At 31.4% G+C, this 11292-nt stretch overlaps 2 protein-coding genes across 6 annotated transcripts; both read right to left on the reverse strand.

The window, feature by feature from the left end:
* Positions 1–288: 288 nt before the first annotated feature.
* LOC110810240 (phosphoenolpyruvate/phosphate translocator 2, chloroplastic-like) lies at positions 289–5971 on the reverse strand. Of its 2 annotated transcripts, XM_022036335.2 has the most exons (10): positions 5833–5971; positions 3981–4155; positions 3385–3507; positions 3006–3158; positions 2751–2836; positions 2441–2525; positions 2226–2345; positions 1727–1804; positions 1252–1381; positions 289–606 (listed from the first exon to the last, which is right to left on the reverse strand). In XM_022036335.2, exons 1-10 carry the CDS (start codon positions 5859–5861, stop codon positions 530–532), a joined length of 1056 nt encoding a protein of 351 aa, XP_021892027.2. In that variant the 5' UTR covers positions 5862–5971; the 3' UTR covers positions 289–529. The 2 variants fall into 2 exon arrangements, with proteins under 2 accessions (XP_021892027.2, XP_021892026.2); XM_022036334.2 differs by lacking the exon at positions 5833–5971 and having other exon boundaries at positions 3981–5460.
* LOC110810241 (S-adenosyl-L-methionine-dependent methyltransferases superfamily protein) lies at positions 5486–9221 on the reverse strand. 4 transcript variants are annotated; one of them, XM_022036339.2, is made up of 4 exons: positions 8942–9221; positions 7747–8214; positions 6958–7202; positions 5486–6271 (listed from the first exon to the last, which is right to left on the reverse strand). In XM_022036339.2, exons 2-4 carry the CDS (start codon positions 8193–8195, stop codon positions 6030–6032), a joined length of 936 nt encoding a protein of 311 aa, XP_021892031.1. In that variant the 5' UTR covers positions 8196–8214; positions 8942–9221; the 3' UTR covers positions 5486–6029. The 4 variants fall into 4 exon arrangements, with proteins under 4 accessions (XP_021892031.1, XP_021892030.1, XP_021892029.1 ...); XM_022036338.2 differs by having other exon boundaries at positions 7747–8197; positions 8942–9220; XM_022036337.2 differs by having other exon boundaries at positions 7747–8211; positions 8942–9220.
* Positions 9222–11292: the final 2071 nt, after the last annotated feature.

Consider the following 11292-nt stretch of genomic DNA (forward strand, 5'->3'; position numbering starts at 1 on the left):
TGTTGGCACAAAACTTATATTTATTGATTAATTCTACCCGTTTTCATATTGAAACTTTATTTTTTAATATTATGACTTTCCGTGTGTTTGAAGAACCCGGTCAATACAATTTAAATTTTTATCTCTCGACTTATAACTTGTTACATATAATATCTAGTTTCTTTTTCGCTTAGATAAATTGGTAATCATCGATTTATAAAAAAAATTTATCTTCAAAATAAAACCTGCAAACTCTCTCGTATACGTTCAACAATTTACCGGATTATAAAATCTAACTAGGGTACCTGATTAACCCAAAATATATCTGCTTTAAAGAACTCTATGTACATAGTTTATGAAACCTTGTTGTAAATAAAAATTTCGAAAAAAATAAAAACAAAAATATATGGTGATTTATTGAAGAAGCTAGAAGTTGACTTCGGCATCCACATGGGTAATAGAAACAATGGAAAGCCCTTGTAGAAAAACCATTGAGACAACTCAAGGGAAGAATTCAACCTCTGTCCAAATATGATGAAGAAGAAGAATTTCAGGCAACTTTTGGCTCTGGTTTCATTCTCTTTGCTCTTGAATATAAGAAGACGCCTGCAAGAGCCACCGCAGTTCCTGCATTTATTTCAAACCCATGTCTTCAGCCAATTCTAGTTTTTTTTTTTTTTTCTACAAGACAATAATTAATTAATTAAACGTGTAAATATATTCATGTATGTCACATTATATATCCAAAAAAAATAATTTATCGGATATACATACGTAATAAATCCAGACCCACGAATCAATTTCAAACAATAAAAAGAGAATTAATTCAAATCAATTCAGACATCGTCAACCACATTTAAACAATATGGACTGATTCTGATTTAAAAAACTCTGTCATGTTATATGTCACGTCTCAGTACATAAAACTTTACCTAACTACAAGTAGTTACGTGTTTAACCCATCATCATATAACAACTTCACTAACCGTATTAATGTCGTTGAACACATAGAAATTAGTATATAAGTGTTTTTTAAAAATTAAGGACCAAATGAGTAAATATTAATATAAAAACTAACTCACATACTTAAAATAATTAAGTACTACTTACACATTGATAATAATATAATTAACATCCTAACACGAACATGCACAGTATGTACAGCCGGTCACGAAAGCATTCTACTCGTAGAAAAATGGCGGAGCACTTTATAATAGATTAATGTGGAAGTAATTAGTTAATTGATTCGTGCAAATTAAACTTGAAACATACCGAGGGAGTTTATGGGCAAAACCGGAGTTTTGAAGAAAAGAACTGACGACACAATCACCGCCACACGCTTTACACAGTTTCCTACTGAATGGGTTACTGGCGACACCATCTGTAGAATCATGTATGACACCTGCATCCACACCATGCACACAACAAAAATAATATATATATATATATATATATATATATATTGGAAAATTTAAACGATTATAAAGTAGGTTCATTATTTTTTAAAATTAATAATTAGTATAATAATATTTAACTAAAATAATAGTTCTTTTTTTTTTTAAAGCATATACCTGACAATTATATGACTGTAAATAATATTTAAATGATTATTAAAAAAAATTTAGATTTGATTAAGAAATATAATTTTATACAATAACTTAAATTATTATTTACCACTTCTAAAATCTTAAACGATTCAATTCTGTATATTAATTTACAGTAGAAATAAATATAATTTTATCAGTACCTGTTGATAGCTGTGGAAGCAGAATCCAGCCAAAAGCCATCTCATACACAGCTCTCTAATGTTCAGACCTTGACTTGCCTGACAAACACATTAAATGTATAAATCCAAATATCAAGAGGTAAATGGTATGATAAGTTTGGTAAAAATAATTTGTGCTATGAGTTCTAAAATTGGTGTTAAAATGGTTTGTCAAAAGTGTTTTTAACCAAAAATTACTAAGTATTTGATAAAAGTAACAAATTTAAAATATATGTTTGATAAAATTAGTTTTTGAAATTTAAGTATAAATTTTTAATAAAAACTAAAATCATTTCACAAATCTATACATTAAAGTTTGTAACTTCAAACGGATCAGGAACACTTTGAAGGACTATCACCATGAAACCTCTCGACACCCACTAATCACTATTGCTTTTCATATTAAGAATTACAGAAACCCCGATGATATACATGTATGTATATTGTGTGTGTATGTATGTCAGGCGTACGTAGTACTTACTGTAAATTGCAGGTGTGAAGGACTAAACTTATTGCCTTCTATTAAAATAGCAGCAGGCACCAAAAGAATGAAAGATATAATGGTTATTACAGAGAAGAGATTTATGTTGTCCAACGAATCCTGCATTAAAAAAAATATACATTCATTTAGTTTTAAATTAATTAATTAATTAATTTCATAAGAGCCTCTAATAAATTACCGAGTATATAATTTACCTCTTTCTTAACCATCAACTTCTTGCTAAGCACATTACGTGATTGGTTAGTCACATTGGAAGCCATTGCACTACAGAAACCAACCCTGTGCATTTCAGACTAATTGAATTAGACCTGTTTGGTTGGAATCATATTTCTAAATTATTCTATGGTTGTAAATATTTAGGTTTAGAGTAAATTTTATGATTAATTTAATTACTAAATTTGTTTATTAAAACTAACTCAATAATTAACTAAATAAATAAGATAAAAAGTAAGTGGGAACTGAAGCAAATGAACTATATTAATTTAATTTTTTAATTAATTTTACCAATTAAAAGAAGCCTCTGTTAAAGATGCCAATGCCACTCCTCCTACAATCGGAATAAGCGAAGAAACCACCCAAAGAGTCGGCCACTGTACACAATAAAACCAAATTGTAAAATTAAACTTACTCACAGTTAAATTATCTTAAATGCAATTAAATAAAAAATATAAGAATTAAATTCGTAAAGATATATAAAAATTAGAACAATTTAACTGTATATAATTATAATTAAATTATTTAATTAATATAATTAATTACCTCCCCAAGAAACAAGACAGTGAACAAGACGGTGAAAAATGGCTCCATTGCTTTGATTGTGTGTGTGAAAGAAACATTGACTCGGCCAAGACTAACATTGGTTAAAAGGTTGCCCAATGTGTGTGCCACAGCCAACGGTAAGATTGCTCTAAGCTGAAAATTGAATTTTAAAAAATTCTTAGTATCTATAATAATAATTCCTAAACAAATCTTTTGAAATAATAAATTTATACCGTCGTGTGAGAAATCACATATTTTTATTTTTCAAATGGGTCAAAAGACGAAAGTGTAATTTATTATAATTGAGAAAAAAATAAAAAAGAAAATTGCATATTTGAAACTAAAAAAGAAGAAAAAAAAAAAGGTAAAGAATAATAACCTGTGAGCGAGTAATTTTTGGTCGGCCATGGAGATTAAATGCCCACATTATGAGGATCATCAATGTCCCACAGCCAAATTGGAATGCAGTGACTGTTGTCGGATATGGATACACCTTAAGAACCTGCAAAGTAAGAAATTTTTCAATACTATCAGGTTAAGTTTTAATTTCATGAAACAGAGATTAATAATACAAACGATATGTAAATTTCAATGAAAATGTTATTTTAATTCCAAGTCGACAATTTTAATTGCGCACCTTCTAGTAATTATTTATATGCCTCTGAATTTGTACACGAACATGAACAATTATGTTATGAGAGAGTTTTTTGCTCCTAGAGAAGAGACAACTTCTAACCAAGAGATGAACTTTCAGAATGAGTTTCCTATAACAAAGTAAGTTAGAAACAAGCTAAACTGCCACCATCATTTACTACCATGAAGGCTACACAAAATGGCACTTCTTACTTTGTTGTACTTTAATTCACTAATTATCTCTCAATCCCCCCAAAAACAATCTATATCAAATAGAAATATAAATGTATATTCTAACACAAATGTTAATAAAGTAATATAAAAGAAGAGATAAAGAATTACCTGTTTATTGAAAATGTTGAAGTAGATGTTGAGAAGATACCATATTGCAAACAGTGCTCCCAGCACCAAAACCCTACCCAATTCACTAGATTTGGGATCCTCCTCAACATGATCATCAACTTCATGATCAGGAACTGAGGCTGATGAGGCTGTCCTCACCTTCAAACTACACCACCTAAATGAAGAAGAAGAAGAAGAAGAAAAAGAAGAGGACAGATGAAGTCCATGATTGACAAAGCTGACCTCCAATGGCTTTGAAGGAAATGGGGTTGACAATACAGAAAGGCATCTGGTTTTGCTTAAAGGTTTTAGAAATGGAGTTGTTGAAGGCGACAGAGAAAGTGCCAGAGTCACCATATTTGTTTTGTGCGTGTGGCGCAAAAGCAATACAGAAAGTCTTTGGGGGGGGGGGAAGGGTCTCAAATGACAGTGCCCAGTTGTGTATTTGGCAGCATGTAGCATTAATTCATTTACCCTGTTCACATGTTTGTTTACCTAGAAACTGCAACAAAGCCCATGTGTTAGGCCAAGATTGTGATTTGATTTTTTTCCCCCTTGGTGTTCCAAACTCGGCAGATTGTGGTTAGTTGAGCTTCAATTTATTTATTTGAAAACAAAGATGGGAAAGTAATTGTTCATGACCTTGGTTTACAAAAGATTATACATTATCCTAATTTGACTTAAAAGAAATCTTCTCACTTTATTTTTTTTTAAAAAAAAATCCATCCTACAATCAGTACAAGGAAAAGAAAAATATATGTCAAAAGATTTTTTTTTTATCTTTTACTTGGTGTATATAAGAGACCATCCTCCTACTAAAACGTCTGGTCATATCGAGGTTGTGGGTCTACCTTGGAGAAAACATAGAGTAGGACCTAATATATAGGATAAGAAAGTCATTGTTTGGATAAATATTAATGATAATGGTCTTAAATATTTTGGGTTTATTATAAGATTTTATGAGATATCTCAAATTTTATCAAGCTTATATTTTGAATAAAAACGAAAGTTAGTGCCCATCCCATATGTGGTCAGGCTTATATTTTCTTGGCTCCTAGAAAAGGTAAAAAAAAAAAGGCTTATACATAGTTGATTGATATCTGGACAAAGATGTTAGCTGGTCCTGAAAATGAATGGATGGTTTTAGTTAAGTGCCCTGTAAAACGTTGTCGTTTTCCTAGACAAAGATGTGGTATAGCTTGACTAATAATGAAGAATCTGAGACAAATATTAAAAAATTGTCCACACATGATATTCCAATTGGTAAAAGAAGCTTTTTTAGCGTGGTGTAGGAGGCACCATAATCAAAATAAGGCAAATTTTTAAGGTAAATAAATTTGCATGCTCTAAAAGCTTTATAATTTAGTTCAAACTTTAAATCAAATGAAGAGTGCGAATGATTCTATTTGGAGATGATTCATTCAACCATAAGTTTCCCTATGTACATTAATGCATCTTGCTTCAGATCACAATATTGCTGCTGCATAAAAAATTTGAAAAAAGAATTGAAATATAAAATTTATAAGTCAACCATAAGTCAAAAGGTACAAGCTGAAGTGACCAATAATTAGTAGCCGCAAAGTCATATTTAATCTACAGAAATTGCCGATAAGCAGGGAAAAATTTTGTGAAAAACCATTTTCAGAGGCCTCCTATCAACAAACCTATGATGCACTCGAGGCAATGATGCCTCCATAGCAACTTTCCAACAGTTGATAATAATTCAGTAACTTTGGATAGTAATCACTTAACATTGTGGAAAAACTGAATTACTATAAAAAGTTACTGAATTAATTTCTAGATGATTACTACACAAAATTACCAAATTACTAATAAAACGTTAGAAAATTACCTGGAGACATGATATCTCAGAGGCACCATAGTGGAACTCCTTTAAACGTGCTTGCAAGGTATATCCCAGTATTTAGAGACCATTCTTGTCTTCTAATGCAAAAGACAATAACAAAAATTCTGATTTTTATTCCTTTTTTCTCTTGTAATACACAGAATTCTTCTTCATAATCAGATCCACGTCTGACAGGCCATCAATCATTGAAAGCATTTGAGTCTCGCAAATGTTAAATAGCCAGTGTGCCCTCTTGCCTCACCACATGGCCGAGCTATGATCGGAGGACAACTTGGATTTTTCTGCAGATTGCTACCTTCATTTGAACTAAGCTTTCTCTTGCATGGAATATTTCCAACAGATGCAAGATCATCATCCTGGCAGTAATCCATTTTCCCTTCACGAACCTCATATGTTCGAAGGAGTACCTCAAATGTCCTAATATCTAGAAACCAGCAGAAAACACAAACATAGATTACTATTTATTGATGCTCATTGGAAACTGTTATAGCCCCATGCTTTTGCAGTTAAAAAGCCAAAGCTTAAGCAAATAGGTTTTCATATAGCCAAAATGGGCTTCTTGAAGATAAAATCAGACATTTCAAATGCAAGACAGCTTCTGCTTAAACAGAGAAATGGCACCTTTATTTTATTTATTTGGCATAAATATCCACAACATTACAAATTTATAATATGAATTATAAATATGTATTTTCTCTACTGCTAGTGCACATGACTCTTTTCTCACCCAAACATTCTCAGGAAAGAAAAGCACATATATGTTTGTTAAATTCTTTATATGGTGTAAACACTTAGAAAATTCATTTGGTCTATAAAAAACATTAACTTACAGGTCAAATTTAGAATTAAGCAGTAAACTCCTCACATTGGCTTGAGAGAAGTTTATTGTTGCAACACAATATTTTTTTTTTCTTAAGAAATTGTTGCTACACAACATTACTTCACAATAAATTGAATTTATGCTTTCAGAGCTTTAACAGAAGAGTCAATCCAGCCGGCCTTGCAATCATTGGCAACAAGTTTCATCAGAAATTTACATAAGCACACAAAAGGGGATGGATGAAGGGAGGAAGAGGTAATTGACAGAAATACTTCATGGAGGAAAATTACCAGTAAAGTTTGATCTAAGAGTTTCACATGCGCGTTGCACTTGCTCAATGCAAGGCGAGAACGAGCATAAAACCCCATCTTGTTTCAACATTTTTCCAGCTGAAGGAATGGCCAGCCAAGGTTGGGGTAGGTCCAGAAATACAGAATCAGCCAACCCTGAAAATTGATCTGGAAATCCCTCACCTTGAATATCTCTAACTCCAACAGTGACTAAGCTGCTCACACCCGTTCTCTCAAAGTCCTCTCTGTTGAATAAGCAACAATTTCATATATCAATAAATCAGGCCTGAAAACTTATTATATTTCCCCTCCTCACCAATTCAAGAAAAAGAAGAGATTCATCCTTACAGAAGGTCCTAAACGAGCAGAATACCTTCATGATTTTGGCAAACAAAAGAACTATAAAATACCATTGATATTGAGAGATGGTGCAAAACTGGATTTGCTAATAGCCTACAGCCCCATTGCTTAAATTTGAGGGAAACTAAAATAAATGCTAGCAAACGCAGCTCTATGAACATAAAAGGTTCTCAACTTTTCTGGTGATCAGAATTCAAAAAATCAGCTCACACCAAAGTTAATGAAATTTTCAGAAAACAAGGTCATGGCTCAACACAGGAGAGAACCTTCCAAAAATAAAACTCAAATAGGCTAGGTAAGATGTTAAACTAATTAGAGGACCTCTCACTTCATAACCAACAATAAAAAAGAAGGTAGATAATATCTAAAGATAATTAAGTGGTGCAAAACCACATCAACAAACAAACGTTAACAGATCATACTTCTTACCTAGCTGACTCAGCTCTTTGCTCGTGGAAATCAAATGTATAAACATGTCCTGTAGGAGCCACAGCCCTGGCAAGTGAAGTTGTTAAAGATCCACTTCCAGTACCTGACTCAAGAACCACGCAGCCAGGTACTATTTCGAGGTACATGATCACAAAGCTAATATCAGCAAGATAAAGAATCTGAGTCCTGTGACTTAAGACCAGAGTCCAAAGTTCAGGAGTTGGAGCCAACAGGTAAACAAATCGACCTTTGCTATTAAACACTTTGGACCCAAAAGGCTTTCCAATCCAATCTGAATGTTTGAATACACCAAACCGGTTCTGGAACACTGAGCTTTCACATACTTTAACAGCCTTCATTATGTCATGTCTCTCATAAACTATTACCAAGTCTCCATCTCTAATGCCCCGCGAAAAAGTAATCTTTTTCGTAAGCTCAGAAGGCAACATCTCTGAAATTTACAACCTGCTGATGTAAAAGCAAGTCTGTGGAAAGAATGAAATATAAATGGAGAGTAAGCGAGAAAAGAAGTTCCTAAGCGTTGAAAAATTTTGGATGCAACAGAATTCAATTTCTTTCGTTCTTTATATTGGAAAACTACCAGTGCAGCCATTAATCAATTCTCATTCAGTCCTAACCTATTTAGAAAAATTAATTACTACCATAATTTAGCATCTAGATTTTGAATCAATTACCACCTTCATCTTGAATTCTTTGAATGAATTTGCCAGGTAGGAATTACAAAACCATTTCCACAAAATTCAAGCTGGAGTAAGACAAATTCAAGTATAGAAACTTATAACGTAAAGCACAAATAAAGCAAAGAATAACGAAAGTGGCACTATATAACAATCGAGATCCAACTTTCCAGGGTTTCCATTTCTCTATTTAACCATTATAAAACACATGCTAATATTTCCAAAACTCAACAACTAATTATTCATGTCTTGGGATACCTCAATTCCAGTAACAGCACAAAACACCATTATTTCGCTACAGATCCTTCTTCCACTCAGATAAAAAACAAAACAAGAACGTCCGACCAAAAAAAAGTACATATAACGTAAAATCTGCAGACACAACCCAGAATAACCCGCCCCTGAAGCTACATACCTCACAATCACCAAACATAAACTTTTAGGACTAACATCAGAAATTTATAACAGAATAAAATCAATGAAAAATAAAAACTCACTGGTAAAAAGAGACTTAGGAAGCAGAAAACTCGTTGGCGGCAAGAAGACAATATCGGCGCCGCAAGAGGAGCAACAGCACCAGTAGCGCAGAAAGAGAAAACTAAGAGGTTTATACTCGTCGGAAGTAATGGCAGACAAACGGTGATTCCAGAAAACCAGTAGCTGAATATTACAGAGAACCAGTAGCCGGATGAGCACTCTGATCAGAGCAAGAAACTTGCATTGGCCGGCAAGCTGAGCCGCGAGTCGGGAGAAATACCGTTAGGGATTACGAATAGGAATTTAGAGATATTTATAGTAGTGGTAGATTGGTAATTATGAAATATAATAGGGGCAAGAGTATAATTTCAAAAGCTGGGGTCGGCCCGGGGAAGCCCCATTATTCGAACTTTCGCATTTTTTGTGGGAAGAAAACACTAATTTTTATAAAACTAATTATTTAAAATTTTGTATTTAATTTTAAACTTTTTTTTAAAATTTCCTATTTTTTAACCAAGTTGAAGAAGTAAAATGTATTTAAAAATAATATATATTTAAAAAATTAAGAAATTTTAAAGTATATTATTTTAATAATGAATGAAATTTTTTAAAAAATTATTTTTTATTTTCATTGAAATCAATATATTATTATATAAGTACCGGGAATTAACATGTGTTAATTTCTTTATTGTAATTTTAAAATTTAATTATTTAACCCACAATCTATAATTAATTTAGAAATTAAATTTTAAATTCATACTTAAATATTTTAAAAAGATAATTAGTACATATATTGTTAAATTATTTTTTATATTTAAAATTATATAGTATATAACTTATAATTAACTAAAATTAAATTTTATTTTTATAATTTAAAAGGAAGTGAATAATATTTAAAATTTATTTCTATATAATATATAATTACAATTAATAAATAATTAAGATAATGCCATGTCATGTTTTGCAATATTACTTTTGTATATGAAGATATAGATATGGATGTGTCTAGCACTATATATATTTGTCATTTTTATAATTATTAAATACATTATTCATTAATTTCAATAAAATAATTGTACATTTTGTTTTTTAAAAATATAAAATAAAGCCATTAAAAAAAGAGAGAGAACAAAAATTGGCAAGAGATTTTATCGCTTAAGAGATGAAGATGAGAGGTGAGAGCCCTTCACTTGGATTCCTTACGGATAACAGCCATGAACTCCTGTCTCTACCCATTACCCTCTTTTGCATCTACATATATTATATACATACATACATACATATATATATATATATCCAAACATAAATATCTCTCAAAAATATCTCATACCCTCTCTATCTCAATGTGTATTCCTAAGGACGAACATGATCGGCTCCCTTGTCTTCGTTGCCAACCGCAAGAATACATAAGACTGGTATATATATATGTATAGTACTTACTTAAACATCTTCTTCTCTGTTTGGACATTGTCTCCTTGTTTATATATATACATATGTGTGTGTGTGTGTGTGTGTGAGTAAATTGCCAACTGCAAGATTGAAGAATTATTCGTGATAAGGCTGGCCGGAAAATATATATAGTTCATGAACTTCTTCTTCTTCCTTTGCTCTCATTGTTACTATATATATGTATATACATATGTATATATTCACATATGTACACACACACACACACACACACATATATATACGTGTGAGTAAATTGCCAACTGCAAGATCGAAGAATTATACTTGATAAGGCTGGCCGGTAAATATATGTATGTTTCTTGAACTTCTTCTTCTTCGTTTGCTCTCTTTGTTCTTATATATAATATATATATATATGTATATATGTATGTATGTATGTTTATATGTATATTTATATTACATATGTATATACGTCACATGCCTGTGTGCTTGTGTCTGTAATTTATTTTTTATGTATTAATTTTCTGTTTCAGTAGCTAGAAGAAAATATATATATATATGAATATTGTAATGAATATATATATATATATATATGTATATGTAATTGTAGGTTCAACATTTGATCGAAAGATGCTTACTTCGTAACATGAGAAGAGATGAGTGCGTTCAAGCATTGGCCAAGCATGCTGCCATCGACCCCATCATCACACTTACAGGTGTACAGATATATATATATATATATATATATATATATATATATATACGCACATATATACTAACACATGCATATAAAATATACATATATATAATACCCATGTAGGAAAACTATATATATGTACATATGTGTTGATGATAATTATTGTTTATACTGATGATTTTGCAGTGTGGAGAGAGTTGGTCAAAGAGAATAGAGGCTTCTTTCAAGCATATCTCCTTGCTATTTCTCCAAGGCACTTCAACAGAA

Source organism: Carica papaya, chromosome 1 (assembly GCF_054855325.1).
Source record: "Carica papaya isolate Zhongbai chromosome 1, ASM5485532v1, whole genome shotgun sequence".
NCBI lineage: Eukaryota > Viridiplantae > Streptophyta > Magnoliopsida > Brassicales > Caricaceae > Carica > Carica papaya.

What these genes read in the sequence shown, in the direction of transcription:
- LOC110810240 (XM_022036334.2), bottom strand. Translation starts at nt 4,442, where the DNA reads ATGCTACATGCTGCCAAATACACAACTGGGCACTGTCATTTGAGACCC. An exon ending in CTGTCTTGTTTCTTGGGGAG is followed by an intron (nt 2,837 to 3,005) that starts GTAATTAATTAT and finishes TATTGTGTACAG; the next exon opens with TGGCCGACTCTTTGGGTGGT. An exon ending in AGTTGATGGTTAAGAAAGAG is followed by an intron (nt 2,346 to 2,440) that starts GTAAATTATATA and finishes TTTTTAATGCAG; the next exon opens with GATTCGTTGGACAACATAAA.
- LOC110810241 (XM_022036339.2), bottom strand. Translation starts at nt 8,195, where the DNA reads ATGTTGCCTTCTGAGCTTACGAAAAAGATTACTTTTTCGCGGGGCATT. An exon ending in CAAAGAGCTGAGTCAGCTAG is followed by an intron (nt 7,203 to 7,746) that starts GTAAGAAGTATG and finishes CTTATTCAACAG; the next exon opens with AGAGGACTTTGAGAGAACGG. An exon ending in TCTTAGATCAAACTTTACTG is followed by an intron (nt 6,272 to 6,957) that starts GTAATTTTCCTC and finishes GCTGGTTTCTAG; the next exon opens with ATATTAGGACATTTGAGGTA.